This window comes from Callithrix jacchus, chromosome X (assembly GCF_049354715.1).
Source record: "Callithrix jacchus isolate 240 chromosome X, calJac240_pri, whole genome shotgun sequence".
NCBI lineage: Eukaryota > Metazoa > Chordata > Mammalia > Primates > Cebidae > Callithrix > Callithrix jacchus.
Window position 1 is genome coordinate 120,389,338 of NC_133524.1, and position 21,920 is coordinate 120,411,257.

Below are 21,920 nucleotides of genomic sequence, written 5' to 3' on the forward strand. Positions count from 1 at the left end.
AGCAAGTTGCCTGAAATTAAGGGATATTGACAATGCTGCCTATACTACTAGAAATAATATATAGTAACTTAGGCCAGTGTATAACCTATATTAGTCATTCAGTAAATGTTAGTTATTAATTGTCTTCATCCTTGTTAATAGCAGACCAATTATAGTTGAGATCAATCAACTGATTCTAACATTATCATGGAATAGATAAATGAGCAGCGTTTAGAGCAAATTCATACAAATCTGACTTTGTTTAATCAAATATATTGGCTTATTTTTACTCTGATTAAGATAAACTTCAAAAACAAAAGTAAAATTAGGAGGCCAGGCCCGGTGGCTCACGCCTGTAATCCCAGCACTTTGGAAGGCCGAGACAGGTGGATCACCTGAGGTCAGGAGTTCAAGAGCAGCCTGGCCAATATGGTGAAACCTATCTCTAATAAAAATACAAAAATTAGCTGGTCGTGGTGGTGGGCACCTGTAATTCCATCTACTTGGGAGGTGGAGGCAGGAAAATCGCTTGAACCCAGGAGGCAGAAGATGCAGTGAGCTGAGATTGCACCATTACACTCTAGCCTGGGTGACAGAGCAAAACTCCATCTCAAAAAAAAAAAAAAAGAGAATTTAGGGTAAATGACTTACAGGCCTTCTGATTTTGGGAAAATTTACTTGAATTTTCTTTAAGTGGAATAGTAGTAGAAATGTTTCTGTTGCTTCTAATTTTAAAAAGACAGGAGAAAAGTAAAGAAACTGGCTTGCATAAGCAAAGAGCAAATATGTTGTTGCATATGAAACTGACAGCTTGATATGTCAGGACCAGGAGGAAGTAAGGGACAGGAAAAAACCTCTAAGCATGTTTTTGGGTCTATCGATTTTTGGAAGGTTAATACATTGCTTAGTGTTTTAACTTAAGCCTAACAATAAGGATAACAGGAAGACAGAAAATTGTCACAAATATTTTATATCTTCTAATTTCTCTAATTTTTAGGAGAAACTCAACCTCTCATAACTCATTGACATGCACATTGTTAAAATTAGGCTCTATAGAAAAATGTCATAAAATATTCATCTGTTGAACCTGCCCTACTGAGTCTGTCAATAACAAAACAGTGACATGACTTAAAATTTTATTTTCGATTTTAACAAACAAATATTTTGTCTTTTGAAGATATAAGATCAGTGGAGTTTTTCTCTAGGGGAAAGATCATCAGTTCCATTGTATTGCCTTTCTGATTACTTTAGAAGAAAGTTTTGATAATCTTATGGCTGGAATACCATTTTCTACTGTCTCAAGGTCTTCAGCATCAAGTAAAAATAGAACATAATTGTTAAAAGAGCAGATGGTATATCTATTAACAGTCAACACATCTTCCTAAACATATGGCTGAACAGGTTAACTAAAGGATAAAGTGGTGAGAACTGTACTGAAAACTGACAGCTGTAAAATATTTTCTTGTCTTTTAAAAGACACGTGTTTCAGGAAAATTCACACAATATGATACTGTGTCTATGAGTTGCTTATTCCCAGGACTCTAAAATTGCTAAGGAGCTCAGCTTTATTCACACAAAGGGTCAGGGGACTATTTACTGAAAAATGACAAAAGAGTGAGATGTCTAAAACTAACTAGGGTGAAAGTGAATGAGTATATGCAGGCATTGCACTAAAAAGAACATGTTTGAAAACGCCCTGAGCACACTGAAAGCGACACTGTAATGAATTTCAAACTAAAATATTCTATAAGAAAGGGCTTTGAATGACTCAAGTTACTATCCTTAATATTTTTTTCTAAATAATCTTATGTTGTATTTTAAAGCCCTAATGGTTCTAGAATCAGTTTTTCTAAAGAAGAACTGTACTGATACTAGTTTTTCTATTTGAATAAGGTATTCATTGCTTTTTAAAAATAATAGAACTTAAATTAACTTGCTTATTCCCTTTTTCACTAAAGTTGCTCAGCTATGTAGCCTTGATAATAATATTACTAAGGTAATTATTCCTGTTGAGAACACATAAAAAGGTGTATGGCAAGTGTTTCAGAATAGTAACAAATAAAGTAGCTTTTAAAAAAAATCGGAATCAGTATTTAAACAACATTGATGATAACAACAATATAAACTTTTATCATAGCAACCTTTCCTGAACAATGACTTCAACTCAAATTGAGTAATAAGCTTAAATAACCCTCAGGACACTGTCATTACTTACTGTGTCTTTCTAGAGTTGAACTGTCAATTCAACATATTAGGCAAAGCAGCTTACCAATTGCTGTAGTCAACACGAATACTTGCTCCATCTTTTTTCCATCATTGTAAAATGCCAGATACCAAGGTCCTTGATCCATATACTCTATGAAACCTGTCTCCTGAAGTGAAGTTAAGATCAGGTTCCGAGGGGAGTGCTGTGTATCATCAGAGCTCTTGGAGTCCTGCTTGACCAGCTGTTTGCCATCCATTAGTTTTACAAAATCAAACTGGAACAAATACAAACATAAACATGAGCCACTACTTTTTCTTTTAGACTGATAAACATCCCTAACTTCAACGGCCCTATTTTATACTTCTTTGTTTTGAAGGTAAGCCAAGTGGAAGAGGAGGTTATCAATTTTTAAGTGTATTTAAACTTGGCCAGGCATGGTGGCTCATACTTGTAATCCCAACATTTTGGGAGGCCAGGATAGGAGGATGACTTGACCCCAGGGACCGGAGACCAGCCTGTGCAACAAAGCAATGCCCTTTGTTTAAATTTTTTTTTTAATTAAAAAAATTTCATAAAAATTTTTAAAAGTTTGTTAAAGAGCATATTTAAACTCAAAAGCATATTATTGATTCTGAGAAAAACCATCACTATAATTGTAAATACTATCAACCTTTCAGATTGAGAGTATTTGCAATAATTTTTTAAAAATGAATAAATAAAAAATAGAAAGAAAACTTGTTTAGTATTATGCAGGAGAATCTTGACATTCTACTAAAGTATCTGATATGTGAAAATCCACCTTCCACTCATAAATGTTACCGTGACCTTGTCTATGAACTAAAAACAGTTGTAAAGCTTTTTAAAACAAATAAATGAACAGTCAAAAATTTGAGAACATTCATCATAATTTACTACCTTTGTGGGTGACATATTTACATATTCAAAAGGCTCCTCCCTCCATTTTTTCTAATCAGTTGACAATCACCTGGCACATGTTTCCTTGAACATTTATTTTTTGAGTCACATTTGGATGCACTTTAATTCCCTTTCTTTTCTGGCCCAGAAGGTAAGGTTGTTTATTCATTTGCTTCTTTGTTTAACATGATCTCTTGACTAACTGAAGGTAAGGTTTTAACCATAGTCATATGTGTTGGAGAAAAAGCAAGCCTAGATGTTTGATTACTTTTGCTACTTGTTAGATGAAGTAGTGCTTGAAATGGGTTCATTTGGGGAAAAAGTACAGAGAAGTAAGAGAAATGAGATGTTTAAGGTTTATGGAAGGGCTATGAAAATCATAGAGGTTTTATACATTTAAGTTATTATTAACAATAGCAAAGAAAGATTTCTACCTGTAAGACAAAACTACCTTTTCGTCTAACTTCTCACTAATTTCTGATTAATGTGCATTCCTTCATTGGGAAAAGGGGACACAGATGAATGAAATCAGGGAAGGTAGTGGGGGCAATAAACCTAAGCAAGATCTGGGAAGTTGATGAACAGTCTGTTCCAGGAAGCGGAAGTCAAGTTTAAAGTGTACTATCTCAAACTTTCTTTTCTGAATCTGCTCTGCTAAACATTATTGTTTATTTCTCCATGTATTTATTTCATCAGTTTCAGTGTAATTATTCTAGATATTTATTCATGACAAATGTTTTTCTGTCCTCATCTTTGACAACCACACATTTCACAAGTCACAAACCCTGAACTATTCAACCCATCACCCTTGAAAAGGGTTCAAGAAAATACCTATAATATCAAATACCTGAGTATGTGTAGGTGGAATGTTTCTTCTGCCATAAATTCCCAGTAGAGAGTCCTTGGCTAAAGAAATATTGAATTTCAGATATATTGGATGGTGGATTGTAATCTGGAAACGCCAGAATAAACCAGGTGGAATGGTCTGCATGACCTGTGCACCAATGTCAACTTCTCCAGTGTCTATCGCCCGTCCCTTCTGAAACACTAGTTTTAAAAACAGAGAAAATTATACACATATTAATCTTAATTTATAAAGCAATGTTTTTTAGCTTTTCAAGAACAAATATATCAAAGCAACTTACTCAGCTTTTTCTTCCTCCCCACCCCATCTGTCTTTCAAGGCCTTGACCAAATTAAATATCTTCTAAGGAGCCTTCCCCAACCACCCAATATGTCAGTTTCTCCCTTCTCTTCAACTCCTATTGCATTTATTTCAATCAATTTCACTCCTTTTAGCCATTATTTACTGAGTGCTGTCTTGGTAGCTGCAAGAGATACAAAGATGAATAAGAGGCAGTTGTTTCTCTCAAGGAGCTTTGAAAATAGCAGGAAAAATAGGACAAGCACATATAACCTCACTGTAAAGAAAAATAAGTGCTCTGTGTATTTGAAAAAGGGAAAGTTATTTGATTAGAGGATACTCCTCATCCCTAGCTGTCTTTATCCTCATTATCTTCTTTTATTTCTCCTTAGCATTCATCACCATCTAACATACTACATATTTTACTTATTTATTGTTTATTGTCTATTTTCCCTCAATAGAATATAAGCTCCATGAGGACAAGAACTGTGGCTGTTTTATTCATTGGTTTATTCCCAGTACCTAGAACAATGTAGGCAACTGTAGGCAAAGAACATAGATGATGCATATGTATTGACAGAATAAATGAATGAATGAGAAAAAGTTACTATGGGAAGTGGCATTGAAGATGAACCTTAGAGGAGGGCAGGATTTCAGAAGAGTTATTGGGAAGAGTGGTGCACATGGAAAGGATGGCTTGAACTAAGAAGAGGAAAGAAACTGTAAAGCTAAGGTATAGGGCATGGGTCTATAGAGAGAAGCAGTTGGAGTTAGGGCTGGAGGAAAGAAGGAAATTATGTTTTCTAGGGCCTGGAGGGCCAGTCAAAAGGGTTTATTTAATAAAGGATAGGGTTTTTAAGGAGGAAGAGGTTTAGGTATATTAGAAAGGCTAATCTTGAGGCAGAGGTAGGATGAATTAGAGCAGAGGGACACAAGAATGACATAGGAATTATAGATGATTCAGGTGAAATGACATGAAGATCTAAATTTCAAGTATGCCCAAACAGTTCATGTAGAATAACTACTTCCCAGTGAAAAATAATTTCAGGTGAATGGAAAGAAGGAGAAGGTATGAGAGACAATGCTAAGGAAGACTCTGCAGTAGAACTTCTCAAATTTTAATGTGTACAAGAAGGAAGTTTTTTAAAATGCAAATTCGGATTCAGTAGGTCCAAAGTCAGACATTTCTAACAAGCTCCCAAGTGATGCCCATGTCATATGGTCCATAGCCCACACCCTGAGAAGCAACGCTCTAGAGAACATTAAGCGTTGGTGCTAAGGGACGGTCAAAGCTAACCCTGTGATTGTGAGTAGGATGATTTAGACAGTACTAATAGCAAAAATAGGAGCTGGTCTGTGAGGGAGGACGTTGAATTTGGGCAATCAGAGCTTTATTATTTATTGTCATATTGTCTAATGATTTCTGATGTGCTAGTTTAATATGTGTTTTCATGGACTCTTTTGTTACGTGGTAATGGGGAGGGTAGGAATACAAGAGGAGGAGCAAGAATTAGTTTGCCTTGATTTTAAGCCAGGAGGGTTACATATCAGGCGAGAAAGCTCAACTTGGCCTCATTTCACATCACCTTAATTTTTTCAGCCATCAATTCCTTCTCCACAGTTTAAAAACACACATGGTCTCTGTCCTTTGTGCTCACCCGTTATAAAATTAACAGCCCATTAAGAGACACACCTGCAGTGGCTTTATTCAGAGGCCAATGCCTTGCAGCTTTTAACTCCCTAAAATACCTCCATTATTGCTTTTTGTGTTAAGGCCAAGAGTAATAACTATTTTAAGAATGTTCACTGTTAACTGTTAATAATAGATTTCAAATGCAATTTTGTACATAATTATGTGTTACACGACACATAATTTTGTGGAATTGACATTTGTAATAAAATATGTGCTTTGAAATGATAAATGACCAACTGAGGACCTTATTTTTCACTGAAAGTTACTTTTTTCCACGTGAGACAGATCAATTTAGCCCCTAAAGGGTTGATTATACATTTAACTCTTAAGTCCTAGAGCTGACAATGTCTTCAATGAGCCGGCGATTAACACACCATGTTTATGTGGACAATTCTGTTCTCAAGTTAATGTTCAGTTTATTCAACTGCTATCCTCATTAGGGGCTTTTATCACTCTTAAAATGCATTATTTGGTTATGCAAACCATATTATAAATATAAAGCAATTCGAAATATTCTAGGTTCGATAAACACTGTTTTAAAGGTGCTAAGCATAGACTTTAATGAATATTGTCATTTTTAAAAAATCTGGGCAAAACTGGTTGATGGACATTAACCTTTACATTAAAGCCTTACCAAATACTACATCATCTCTTTATTCTGCACTTTATAGCATCACATCTTGCATAATGAAGCTACTTAAATGTTATTCACTAAATCAAAAGAAACTCAGGAAGTTGTATTGTTGGAGTTTTCCAGTTATTAGCATTACTGCATATTTGGAGTACATATGCATAAGTCATTTATGAAAATAATTTTAAAAGAGGTTGCTCTTACCCTTTGAGAGCTTCATTACAGCTAAGACAAGGTAGAATGAACAGAGATGACAACATACGAATGAGCACATGAACTATAATTTAAATAAAAATAGCAAAGCAAGCTAGGTGTGGTGATTTGGCATTAGAGAAGAGACATTCTCATAGCTTGCAGATGATGGAAAATTTCTCAGCCTCTGACCTTTTAGAGTTTTGTGCATCAGAAAGGAAGATATCTCCCTGTAAGCAATCTACACCGCTAAATAGCCTGCTCCATTTTATCATTTCTCAAAATTTGTTATAGATTATAATAACTATGAATGCATTTATCATTTCACAATTTTTCTTAATGTAGCCAAAATGTGGGGCAAGCTAAAGAGAAGGAAATTAAATGTAGAAAAACAATACAAAATAGGATTTTCCCCCCAAAATTCAGTATTAATATAGGTAAATGGAATATATTTGGCCAAACTTAACATTGACTTTGATCCTTTGTTTGCAAATTGTCAACAGCAGAGATAGAATATAACATTAATGTACAGGATTTTTTTTGTAATATACATGTTCTAATTGGCATTTAATCACTTATTATATTAAAACACATTGGAAAACCTAGGAAGACCATATTCTCCAGTTAGAGAATACTTCCTTGCACAAATTTGAGATTAAATGCAGAGAGCCACAGATCATATCAAGGTGTGCAGTACTGTATTTATCACAGTCTCACCAATATCTACCAATTTAGTTTGAGCTAAACACTCTTTTTATAGGTTGCAACACAGGCATCAACTGCCTAGCAGGAAAAAGCAATAGTAGGTTGTGTTGAAGGAGGGCACACTAAGTGATGGTAACTTAGTTCAAAAAGAAAAGGTCAAGATACTTGGAAGGTGAAAAAAAAAAGGGGGCCTGGAATTGATGGCAGATAATGTGTGCAGTGGCTGTATCACCTAAATCAAGATTCCATTATATCTAAACTCAGATACATGCTTGATTACTAATTACATGATTATTAATAACATTGTCCATATAAAATAGGAGGTAAATAACTATATACTGCATATATGTTGTATGTGTGTATTTATTTTTTCTATTTAATATAGCTAGACATGCTGCATCCTATGATCCTATGCAAAACTCAGTTGAATATTGGTAGAAGATACTGACATGTGGTCATTAAAAAGATTCCACCAATAAGTTTTAAGGTAAAAATGACTAAATTAAAGGCTATGGTATAGTCCATCACAGCAATCAGAATTGTATTTTAAAGACATTTGCAAGTTTCATAAAGTATCCAAGCTATGTTGTCCAGCATTAAGAGCATATTTGTCCTTTACTTCACCCTATAACATTTTCAAAAATTTTGAAAGATATTGGTGTGTTTTTCAGCCAAATTAGACTTAGTGCGTGTCTCATGATATAGGTATCATCTTGTTTATGTTCCTTTAAATATAATATTTGTTTAACAGCAACAAGTCTTTACAAATTTAGATTAGCTGTGCTTGGAGCAAAATGGGAGTTGGAACTAACCTTTTCCCTGTGATTAAACACTGTAAAGAGATCAAAGGGATATAGCAAAAGCCATCTAAAAGGTAAGTAGAAAGCTACTGTCCATCTATGTAGCTTAATGTAATTTTCCTTATGTGAACTATTAAAGAAAAATATGTATTCAACTCTCAATTTTTCAGGGGTGGATTTTCTCAATTATGTATTATGCATGCTTTTTGTATCCATTATGTTACCCAAGAGTAGTCAAGAGAAAAAGAAAAGGAAGAATGAAGCTTGTACCTAGTGGGAACTTGGTAAATGCTGCTTGGATGAATTAATAAAATAGCAATGTTAATTTTTTGTTGATAGTAATTTTGATAATATATTTTGACATTTTAGTCAAAATGTACAACTTTTTCATTGCTCTCAACTATGTGACAGGTAGGTCATCTTATAATTGTTTTTATTAAATGTTCAGTAAGTAGATGTCAAGAATTTACTGGTGAGAGTAAGAATTATAACTATTTACACACATAGACCTTGGTAATTAACTGTGAGTAAAATATGTTTATAAGTAAAATCCTCCTATCTCATTGACACTTATAATAGATAGCTCACTGTGCAGAAAAGTTAATTAACAAATCTTACAATTGAAAAACACATTACTTGTATAAGGGTAAACAATTATGTCTAAACATCAAAAAACTACAGATACCAGTACCGTAGCTTATTTATTATTGCTTACATCTTCTCAGAAGTGAAATGGCATTGCTAAATCTTATCCTTAAAGGACTTATTTTGAGTTGCATTTTTGACTCTGTATATCTGTTTTTGGATATATCATTTCAAAGATATAAATCTCTATTTAGAAGGATTTCTTTAAATTTTGTTGTAAAAATTTCCACATTCCCAAAAAACTTTAAAGTTTCACAGTTCTTCTGCTGTGGTCTATTGACCATTAGGTAGCATTCAGAAAAATGAGTTTCCAAATTTAAGAAGGCTCTTGTGACTTGCTATACAATTTCATGTGGTGTAATACAAATTATGTTTGTAGAAGTTTCTGTGTACAGATTATCAATGGGTACATGAAATAGCCAATTACTTTGAATTTTCTTGGTGAAAACTAAAATTAATATAAAGTACAAATGTATCATCAAATGGTTACATATTCAAACATTTACTCAGACTCATGGGTCAAGGTGGAATAAAATACCTCTTGAAAGAAAATATTTCCAATTGCAAAAAATTCAAAAATTTGTGAATAAATATGAATATATGTAATAAAAACTCCAAAATGAAATTCAGAAGAGAATGTCCATTTATAATATCATTAAAAAGAATAAAATACTTAGAAATAATTCAATAAAAGAAACTGTGAGACTTGTATACTGAGAAACTACAAGATATAATTGAAAGAAATTAAGGATTTCCTAAATAAATGGAAAGATATCCTATGTTCATGGACCAAAAGACTTATTGTTAAGATGGCAGTACTTCCCAAATTGATTTACAGATTCAATGCAATCCCTGTCAAAATTCCAACTATCATTTTTCTTTTTCAGAAACAGACAAGCTGATGCTAAAATTAATATAGAAATGCAAGGGACCCAGAATAACTAAAACAATCTAAAAAGAACAAAGTTGGAGTCCTCACACTTCCTGATTACAAAACTTATTATGAACCTCCACTAATCAAGATAATGAGTACTGGCATTAGGATAGATATATAGATCAATGGAATACAATTGAGAATCTAGAAATGAAACCTCACATTTATGGTTAACTGATTTTCAGCAAGGTCACCAAGACAATTCAATAGGGGAAATAATAATATTTTCAACAAATGATACTGGAACAACTGGATATCCACATGTATAAGAATAAACTCCAACCCCCTTCCTCATATCACATACAAAAAAACAACTCAAAATGGATCAAATGCCTAAATGTAAGGGATAAAACTGCATAATTTCTCAGATAAAAATAGAGGTATAAATCTTTGTCACCTTGGATTTGTCACCAGTTTCTTAGACATGACATCAAATCACAAATAACAAAGAAAAATACATAAATTGGATTTCATCAAAATTAAAAACTTTTGTGCTTTAAAAGACACTATCAAGAAAATGGGAAAGCAGCCCACAGAATGGGAGAAAACATTTGCAAATAATATATTGGATAAAGGACTTGTATCTATGCTATATTAAGGAGGCTTATAATGCAACGATAAAAAGTTAAGTAATTGAAAAAAGAGCAAACGATCTGAATAGACATTTCTCCAAAGAAGACAGACTAATGACCAATAAGAACAGTAAATGAAGCTTAGCACCATTAGTCATCAGGGATATGCAAATAAAAACCACAATGAGATACCACTTTATGCACATTAGGTTGGCTAAAATAAAAACAACAGACAATAACAAGTGTAAGGATGTGGAGAACTGGCATTCTCATACATTGCTGGTGGGAATGCAAAATGGTGCAGCCGCTTTGGAAAACAGTTCATCAGTTGAAGAACTGTTAAACATAGAATGTTAAACACAGAATTACCATATGAACCAGTCATTCCACAACTTGGTGTATACTCCAAAGAATTAAAAACAGGTTTTCTAATACAAACTTATACATAAATTTTCATAGCATCATTATTCACAATAGCCCCAAAGTAAAAATCCACAAAAGATCTATCAGCTAATGAATGGTTAAACAAAATTTGGTATACCCATACTATGGAATATTGTTTGGCCATAAAAATGAAGTATTGATACATTGCTACATATTATATGATTCTATTCATATGAAATGTAGAAACAGGCAAATCTATAGAGACAAGCAGTAGATTAGAGGTTGCCAGGGGTTGCAGGGCGGTGGGGATATGGAGTGACGACCAATGGCTATGAGGTTTCTTTTTGATGTGATGAAAATGTTCTAGAATTGAATATTGGTGATTGCTACACAACTCTGAATACACTAAAGATCACTGAATTGTGCACTTTAAATTAGCACACAATTATATTATGCTATATAGTCTACATCTCAATAAAGCTGTCACAAAAATACAGTTAGTGTGAATTGGCATAGCATATACATACAAACCATCATGTACTGTCACAAGAGTTTTGATGTATTTCCAAGCGGTTTTAGAATGTTATTTGTGACCTAGAAGCTAAACTATCCACTGGCCAGTATTTTAGAATGTGTTATTGGTAGTACACATCAGGGATGCCCATTTTCTATGTTTAATACAATGTTTCTTATCTTTGGATGGTGGCAGGATGGCTGATTATAGCTCAGTTAATCCAGTACCCCTTTCTTTATTTTAGAATTTAAGTCCCCAGAGGATAGAACATTCACATCTGTCTATATTTTTGACAACTACTTACTGGGCATTTAATAAAACAATTAAATGATGAACTACCTATCACATAGTTGAGAGTAATGAGGGGATGGCACATGTTGTATTAGGCCTCCAGAAAGAGAAGCATAGGCACCAGTGCTCAGAACTTGCCATATTGCTATAGCTTTTGAATTCTACCTTTTAGGCATGCAGAAAATCTTCAGTTATATGAATTAAAACTTCTCACAGTCAAAACTCATGGCAGAGAGTAATCAATAATAATAACATAGTAGTAGATGCTACCACACTTAATGTGTCCTCTTTTTCAGCTCCTATCTCATTAATAAAATATCAAATTACCTCTTTCATACTCAGTATGCTATACAATTTGATGTCCAGTTTATCTCTAAGGCTCTTCCCTCCTCTTCTCTCCCGCCTCTGCTGGGACTTTGGAGTCCCATCAGACTTTCTTTCTTACTCATACTCTGACTCCCTCCTTATTGGCTTCTCATTGTTTGTCTTCAAACACACACAAGTCTCTCACGGTGGCTCATGCCTGTAATCCCAGCACCTTGGGAGGCCGAGGCAGGTAGATGACAAGGAGTTCAAGACCAGCCTGGCCAACATGGTGAAACCCCTGTCTCTATGAAAGACACAAAAAATTAGCCGGGCATGGTGGTGCACGCCTGTAATCCCAGCTACTTGGGAGGCTGAGGCAGGAGAATCGCTTGAACCAGGGAGGCAGAGGTTGCAGTAAGCTGAGATTTCACCATTGCACTCCAGCCTGGGCGACAGGGCAAAAGGCCATCTCAAAAAAAAAAAAAAGTCTCTCTTCTTGTAAAAATTCTTTTAAAAAAACAAATAACATGACCCAACTGCCCTTTTGTCTAATTATCAAACTGTTTATCTCCCTCTTCTTGCTGAACTGTTTCTATCAGCTGCCTCTTTGCTTCATTATAGGCTATGACCATCTGCATTTCCTCCTTACTACTCAATTATTCCATTCTCCTAAATACGTACTCCTCAAGACCACTAGGAGTGATTTTTCTTGTTTTCCAAGGTCTGGCTCAAACTACTTATCCAAAAACAGTCAGATTTCCATCTTCTTTCTTTTAAGCATTAGTCACCTAACCATCTTATTCTTATTTCTGTACAAGTTTGTTGCATGTTGTTTGCATTGTATGCGTATGTATGCATGTTTTTTCCAGCCTTCCTATGTAATAGGAATCTACTCAAGGGCAAACACTATGTCTTCTGCTTTATTTGTTAGCTTTCCATAGTACTTAGTACAGTTAAAGTAGCAGCTTGGCTCATATAGGATTGAAAATCACAAGCTTCTGTGTTTCTGAATACTAAGAATTTCATTTTTCTTCCCTTGTTATTAGATTAATCCAGCATTTGGGGTGGTAAGGTATCATTTCTCTTTCAATCCAACTTTTTAACTGTTATTCTTCCCTTTCCTAGAACCAAGAAGAGACAATGGTATCTGTGTAGAGTTGTGGCTGACATTTTCAGTATAGTTATAATGAATAGAAAATGACCATTAAAATGACAAAGGGAAAATAGAAGCTACAAGAAGAATATAGAAATCAACGCAAGGGTTCTTAATATTAGACATGTGGAGGCTTAAAAAGAATTATGTGATTATCATCTAGGAGATTACAAAAGTTACACACAGGAAAAATGCAGATTTGTGCATTAAATTCTGGAACTCTAAAACTTCATATTTAAAAGTAAACTTCAAGTAACTAGAATTACATTGTACTACACACACAAAAAAACTAGTAGATGTTTGAACTTCCTTGAAAAGTAATACAGGTTCAAAGATATAAATGGATACTCAACAGAATTAAATATACACATGGCTGGCTGGGTGCATCAGCTCATGCCTGGAATCCCAGCACTTTGGGAGGCTGAGGCAGGCGGATCACCTTAGGTCAGGAGTTCGATACCATCCTGGCTAACATAGTGAAACCCCGTCTCTACTAAAAATACAAAAATTAGCCGGGTATAGTGGTGGGCACCTGTAATCCCAGCTACTTAGGAGGCTGAGGCAGAAGAATTGTTTGAACCTGTAAGGTGGAGGTTGCAGTGAGCCGAGATTGTGACACTGCACTCCAGCCTGAGTGACAGAGTGAGACTGCCTCTCAAAAAAAAAAAAAAAAAATTACGCACACAGACACATGGCTGATAAACTTCTACAATGGACTACCCTCCTTCACAAAACTAAAATGTTGTAAAAATGTGATGGGAAGATCCCTTAGCTTTGGAAGGACTAGTCCAAGAGGATAAATATAGAATTCTACAGCATATAACTTAGTGACCCTGTCAGATGCAGACCGTTAGATTAGAGGGACCACAAGACAGACTTATTTCTTATTGCATCACAGGAAAGGTGTGCATTAGTTTTTTTTTTAAGTAAAATGAGGGTTAAAATGAAACAAGAATGAAACATTAGACATATTTGGCTAAGGACATTTAATGTGAATTTTTAATACAATAAGTAAGTTTGTCTTTTAGCATAGGGAATCCTTTCCATAAATCTGTTTTAGAAGTCAAGTCTCCAGTATGCTTTAGGAAAGCTTTTGTTAAAACTGAAGTATATTGATAAAGTGATTTAATATAGTTGAAAACAAGCTGCAGCACTCTAGCTGGGCCCTCTGAAATCTTATGTTAGGGAAACATCTATATAGCATTATAGGAAACATTTACTGTAATTTGCCATCAATCTTTAAAAATAATACTGTTACACTCCCAACGTTGTTGTCTTTGTTAGTGCATTACTACTATTTTATTCATGTGGTTTGTTCTGCTTGTATGAATTATTCCCAATTCTACCTCAATGTCTTGGGCTGTAATATTCTTTAAGTAAAAGATACTGAAACTATGGGTTGATTCAAAGGGCAGCTGAACATCCACATGTCCTGTAAACCAATATTGCAGAACTATTATACTGCAGGAATGCGTTCTATCTAAATGCACGATAATTACCTGGGTGGGGTTGGTGGAAGTTTTTAATTTGGCACTGCATAATAAAGCCTTATCTACTGACTGAGTCTGTGAAATAAATATCTGCAAAACCTTAAGTAAATTAGAATTTATCTTGTTATTTCAGGTCCACAATTGTTATTGTGCAAAATGTTCCAAGGTACGTATTGCTGCAAGTAAAGCAAGCAAAGCAAAAAAAAAAAAAAAGCAAAATACACACACACACACACACACACACACACACACACACTCCTTCTGGATAGTTTCACAATTAAAGGTGGCTGTAAATGGTACATTTTGCACTGTAATTTAGTTTTCAATTCCCAAGAGAATTTGTGGTGTGTATGTGTGTGCATCTTTTGCTTTGTGGAAGAGGGAGAGTGCTTGCTGAAAGGATTGTGAAATATGAGATTTGCCAAGTACTCTTAAGGAAGAGTACAGTATTTGAACTGAATGCATTCAGAATTTTAATCAAGATAGCCGTTATTTAAACAAACTGGCCTTGAGAAAGGAATTTTTTTGAAAAAGGAAAGAAAAGGCTCAAGGAAGTGTGCTGAGCTAACAGTAAGGAGAAACTGGATCACAATCTCAGCTCTGCCTATAGTTGTCTATTGAGCAAGGCAAGTCACTTAACTTTTTTCTGTTTTCCTTTTCAACTATAAAACAATAGGTAACAAGGCCAACACAGTGGCTTGCGCCTGTAATCCCAGCACTTTGGGAGGCCCAGGCGGGCCGATCACCTGAGGTCGGGAGTTTGAGACCAGCCTGACTAACATGGAGAAACCCTGTCTCTACTGAAAGAAAAAAATGCAAAATTAGCCAGGCGTGGTAGTGCATGCCTGTAATCCCAGCTCCTTGGGAGGCTGAGGCAGGAGAATTGCTTGAACTGGGGAGGCGGAGATTACGGTGAGCTGAGATCACACTATTGCACTCCAGCCTGGACAACAAGAGTGAAACTCTGTCTCAAAAAAACAAAACAAAAAAAACACCACCAAAAAACAGGTAACAATAGCTGCCGCAGAATAAAACTATTATGTGGCTAAAAGACATTAAAATATTTTAAAATTGTAAATGTTCTCCAAGTGCAGGCTGTTAGTGTTATATACATGTCAAAACTCCAAACTTATAAAGTAGAAAACTGGAAATTAATTGTTTGAATTACAACAGAATTCCCTGCAAGTACTTTAAATGGCAAATGCGGTTTACTAACTTTATACACATACATTTCACCTCTTTCCAGAAATATATCCCTTCTGCAAAGATAGGTCCACTTTTACTTGTATTGGCTCATTGTTCTTCCTTAACTGCAGAATTTGAATGCACTAACTCATAGTGTATACAGCTGAAAGGGATCTTAGAGATAAATTAGCCTTGTGTTTTGTCAAAGCCTTAGCAGCTGCTGAGAGGATAAAGGGCAAAGAAAGCAAAGAGGAAGGGAATGGGAGTTTTGCCAGGAATCTGCCCCCTTCCCTCACCGTATCTGCAGAAACTTGGCTTTTATCTGTTTTCTATTTAAATTTGTAATTTCTGGGTAAGATTTCATTTGTAAAAAGGGTTTCAGTATCCACTCACCACCCCCTCTTCCCTGCCCCTAGAAAGGGTTGAAAGCCAACTCCCTTATTTCTCAGATGAGAAACTGGAGCCCAGAGAGGTGAGGCTATCGTCACTATGTGGTCTTGGCTAAAGCATCTTCATGACAAGCTATAAATTGTGTCATATCAATCAGCTGTATTTTGTTTACATGGTCGTATATTCAGTAGACACTGACTAGAAAAATGTCATTTTTTTCCAACTTTGTGGAGATAGATCGTGCGGGATGAATTTAAAAGAAATGCCACATTCCCCCAAGGCCAACTTTTGCAAAATTGTAATGCTTTTAGTATTCTTTAGTTCTCTCTCTCCTCACCCATCCTTCTTTGTTCCCAGTGTTCTATTTTGGCATCCAAGCTGCAGGAATTGAGTATCTTCCACTACCCAATAAATTTCATCTTCATTTATATTGCTACTGACAATACGGGACTTTACCTGAGCCCTAATGTACCTGGAAAACAATGTTGCTTAAGAAATTCCCCAACCTTTTGTTTTCTGAAATTCTCCCACTTTTTTGTGTCCTGGGAAATGGCTTATGCCAAAAACAAAACATAACAATGACAACAAACAAACAAAAGCCCAAACACATATAAAACACCCTTGCCTAAATGACTTAAGATAAAACTCTTTGTCCCTTCTTTCCCATGATGCCCCTAAGACTCACCTATTAGTCCCACCCCTGAACAGGGCAAACACAGACTTTTCCCCTATTGCCTGAACCCACTGTAAGACCAGATACAGAATCTCCAATTTCCCGTTCTTTGTCTCATAAACAATTTACATAAGGAGATACACATTTCCTGTTCAGCTAACTGATACTTCCCCTGATTGCAACACAATTCCACTAGTAAATCATTTCACATGTATCTACCCCTTCCTATATAAGACCAAGACAAAACCTTTCCATTGCAATAGCCTGAATAAAGTCAATTTCTTTACTTGTTCAGTTTTTCTCTGTGATAATTCCTTATTGAAAACATTTTCAGAAACTTACATATTACTTTGTCTTATCCTATTACAGTAACAGGTGAAAAATATAAAACATGAAACTAAGCATCCTCTCTTCTAGTCCCAGCTCTTTCTGTGTGATCTCAACTTTTCTGGACCTAATTTTCTTCATTTCTAAATAAGGATGTTGGATTTGATAATCTTTAAGATTTTAACGTTCTATATTTGTTGATAAGTTACATGGTAGTTATTTTAAATTTTATTTATAGACATTACATAACTCAGGTCTAGGAATAAATCTTTTATTTGTTCAGATCCTCTGCTCTGTTTAAGGCAGGTGTTACATAATGTTTACTGGTTAAATAGTTATGACTAGTTTGTAAGCTTCTAATGTAGTGAGGGACTGTTGTGGTACAATACTTTCAATTTTATAAATATTTATTTAATAATGGAAACTAAGATTTGTCTGGTAGATTACAGGATGTAGTTGTGACTTATATCTGCTTACTGAAATTCTAGCATGTTTGTCAATTTTTTAGCATACTAAATGTATATAATCAAATACTCTTTTTCTTTCATTTGGATAACTAAGTGGTGAGAAAATTCTATTTTCTCATGAGAAGCATATATATACAACAACTGTTAATGGGAAACCAATTCCAGTAGAATTTGATATTTCTTTAAAAAGTGCCATTCTACTTATCCATTATCTGATGATGATAGTGATAATAGTTTAAAAATAATCGATTTTAGATTGGTAAGCAGAGACCAAACTTTAAAGAGAGAAAACATTTCAATCTCAAGAATGTCATCATTCACTACAAAGTTCATACTAGTTTGAAAGCAGGTTCTGTAGCACCTAACAGAATGTCAATGAAGTTCAAAAACCTCAAGGCGATTTTCGAATCTTTCGGTCCAATAATAACTACTGCTAAATTAGGCAATGTGGCAGGGACTGTGTTCTATGCTTTGTATCAATTGTATAATTTACTCCTTACTATGACCATATGAGACAGGTACTTTTATTATCACCCTTATGTTACAGATAAGCGCACTGGCTGGGCGAGGTTGTGTCAATTACTTGAGGTCAGAGAGACAATGATAGTACAGTTAGTATTCAAAGCCAGGTCTCTCTGACTCCAGAATCCAGGCTTTTAAACACAGTGCTATAATGCCCAATCTTCTAGGAGAGAAGACAAAAAAATTTAGGAAGAATGGTCTGGTTGTCAGTTTCATATTTTAGTGCATACAGTATCAAGACAAGCTTCTAGAGCTGTATTTATGGGATGTGTGTTATAGAAAATCATAAAAGGATACAACTGAACATTTGAAAATACCCTTCTGCTGTATTACATCTTCTGCAAGGTTTGGATTAGTATGCATCTGGCGGTTAAAAAAAAAGGAGCTAATTTTTACTTGAAAAGTAATATGCAGTAAAGACCTAATATAGCAGAGCCACGATGTGCAGTTACAGTTAAGGCTTTGTTCAGGCTTCCATAAAAAGTCAGGTTAAGCTAACAACTTTGTATATGAGGCATCAACCCATAATGATTTTTCTTAATAAAGTATTAAATTGAAGTTGGTTTGCTCTGTTTGTTGTTATAATTGAGCAGAAACTTAAAGCATTTTTCATTTATGAAACTTGTCCCAACATATTAAAAATATAGGTGAGTAGAATTTCTCTAATAGCTATCATGAGTAGACTCTGGGGCTTTGCTTTCATTGAGTAAAAAGTTTTTTGTGGTCTTCACAGATGTTCCATATGAGGATTTTAGTACAGTGTAGACGTTAAGAGACTGGACTCTGGAATCAGACTACCACTTACTAGCTCTGTGACACTGGGCAAGTTACTTAACCTCTCTGTGCCTCTGTTTCTCATTTGGACAACAGGGACCACAATGTGACCTTCATGATATAATCCATGTAAAGTATCTGGAACAATTCTGGACACGTGGTAATTTTAAATTAATTTTAGCTATCATCATCAACTTGCTTTATGGAAGGGAATCGTAAGAGATCTAAATTAGAATACAAAATCAAATACACTCTAATTACAACTACATGATGACTTGTTGTCTTGCCTGTTTCATTTTCCTCAGACAGATAATTCTGATTTTTAGTGAGAATGGCAAGAAACCCTAGGCAGACAATACCAAATGATAGCTCTTCTACCTTCAGATATAAAGGGATAAACTAGTAGATGAGCAGGTAAGGGAGAAAAAGCAGGTAAGGGAGATAAAGAAGAAAAATCTGAGAAGTAAGAGTGGCAGACATTTTCCTCTGCCACCTCTGACCCATCGACTCTCCTCAGCCAACCTCAGGAGTAACAATGAAACTGAGAAAGGTCAGTCCAGGCTAGAAACAAGTATTTTCAAATGAGAACATACAGCAAGCAGCATCACCAATTGAAAACCAGAACAAATCACAATATTTTTCTGAATCCTAAGTATTAATTTTTACTTAAGCATGGATTAAAGTTACCTATTCAAAAACAAACAAAAACAAAATGAAACAAAACCCACAAACAACCCCCCACAACCACCAAAGGAATTAAAAACACAAGGGAAGAGTAAGAACCCAAATAACTACTATATTAAAAAATGATATCTTCGTTGCCACTAATGAACCAAAATAAGATTATGTTACCACCTGTATAAAATTGAAAGCTTCTTGGAGGTAAGGTTTGGGTCATTCATTCATTTATTTATTTTAGATCTCCTAAAATTACCCAGGATATTGCTGGCTATACATATTATTCTCAATTTCTACTTTTTAAATTGACCTCCTGGAATTTTAGATGGCTCAAGTCCCTCTGTACTGAATCCTATTTCAATAAAAATATGAACTTCCAGCTATTTTCACCGCTTGTATGTTGAGACTAAGATCATTCAGTGTGAATAAGATGTTGGGAGTGCTGGTACTGTGACATTTATTATAAATAAGTCAGGTAGTTCAAACTCATGTTGGTTAAACTTAACAGTTCAGGACTCGAAGGGATTTTTTTTTTCTTTTTCCCAACTAGGAAGAATTCATGTTCCCCAAGTAGAAAAAAATCTTGTTATCCAACTTTGACATAAACATTCACCTTTACATTAAACAGAAAAAGCTTTTTCTTATTACAAACAGAAGAAATTTCCATATACCCTTTGTAAAATGTTATATATAAATGATGGACTTGGACACAGAGAACTTAATCAAAATTTCTCATTGCTTTAGGGTAGTTATATGTGAAATGCAATTTCCATTGTATTGAAGCCTCCATTCTGTAAATATTTATTTTCAAAATTGCCAACATATTTGAAAGGTTTAATTGGTTTATACTCAAGGCACTGGAGACAAGGAAAATTTGCTTTCACAAGATATTTACATGCATTTATTCTGTCTATGTAGAGGACTTCTTTCAAGTGATCATGAAATTTAATGTGAAGTGAAACTATCCCAGATATGGTCCTAATCACCAAATTAGAAGAAAAGTAATCAACAGTCAACCAATCGTTTTGATCACTGTACCTTTTTTCTCTGATTTATCAGAAACTTTTCCTCCAATTGGAGAGTAAGTAGTGTCCATGGACTCGGTGCCTCTGTTCCCTTTGCTAACTCCATTTGCATACAGCTCTCCTTCAACTGGTTGCAACTGCCAAGTCAGGCCGAACAAATGTACTGCTGCAAGAGAACAAGCCATACATTAACTTATTCCAGACTCATTGAGATGATCTCCAAGCTAGGTATCCCTTTGTACCTAAAAATGTTATGAATAGTTTTCTTTTAGTTAGTCCGAGCAACTGGGAATTTATGCTTATACATCATACATGTAGCTACTTGCATATTACAACACATATATGGGTACTAACAGTTGTTAAAGTAGCTGTTAACATTCTGAGGCCGAACCTATCCCAATGATAAGATTAGAAATTGGTATCAACTATAGTACACTTAGACTTAGCCTCTCACTGCTGTGACCCTTTGCTTTTCCATTTCTCTTAGTCATGTAACACTGGTTTCCATATGGAAACTGTTACAGAGTAATGGTGGACAGACTATCATGAGAACATGGAAGACCTTCCCTATGGCTCTAATTCAACTCAGTTCAGCAAATATTTCCTGAATGCCTAGTATGCATAAAGCCCTACGATAGTTGCTGCAGGTGGTAATATCTAGATGCTTATTAGGGTGGGATTTGGTAGCAGTACCAGGGTAAAATAATGTTATGCAGAATGATTGATATAACACAGGTTCAAACTGCTATCAGAAGATTAAAAAGTACCCAGTGTTGGTCACTATGCAGGAAGATGGGCACTCTCATACACTCCTGATGACAGGATAAAAATACGGTGGCCATTTTGGAGGGCAATGTGGCACCATTTATCAAATGAACTTAAAATCTGATTTACCTTTTGAGCCAACAATTTAATTTCTATGAATTAACTATGAATGTTGCCAAAGTACAATGCTATCTATTGTAATATCTGGCAATAATATTAGAACGTTATGCTCAATCTAAATATCAAGAGGGGAATTATCAAATAACTGATGAGATAGTAAATAATACAAGATTGTGTGGCTGTTAAAAATCATGTTGCAGAAGACAATGCAATAGCATGGGAAATATTCATAAGGCATCAGATGAAAAATATTAGGCTCCTAAACATTATGAATAGTGTGATCTGAAGTGTGTGTGTGTTTGCGCATATGTGCATGTGTTCATGTCTGGAGAAAAAAAGGTTTGGAAGAATATATAGCAACATGTTAACAGCATGGGCAGCTTACAGAGAATTTTTATTTTCTTTATGATTTCTGTGTTTTCCATATTTTTTACAATGAA

The 21,920-nt window shown here is 34.9% G+C and overlaps 1 protein-coding gene across 3 annotated transcripts in view; it reads right to left on the bottom strand.

The window, feature by feature from the left end:
* Nucleotides 1–21,920, bottom strand: part of TENM1 (teneurin transmembrane protein 1) — an 801,721-nt gene that overhangs the window by 260,031 nt on the left and 519,770 nt on the right. For 2 of the 3 annotated variants that reach the window (XM_054251187.2, XM_054251185.2), the window contains exons 9-11: nt 20,609–20,761; nt 3,948–4,147; nt 2,249–2,459 (exon numbers count right to left, since the gene is read on the bottom strand). In XM_054251187.2, the coding sequence (XP_054107162.1) occupies nt 2,249–2,459; nt 3,948–4,147; nt 20,609–20,761 (564 nt within the window). The remainder of the gene's footprint in view (nt 1–2,248; nt 2,460–3,947; nt 4,148–20,608; nt 20,762–21,920) is intronic. The other variant, XM_078363019.1, reaches the window with a different exon arrangement.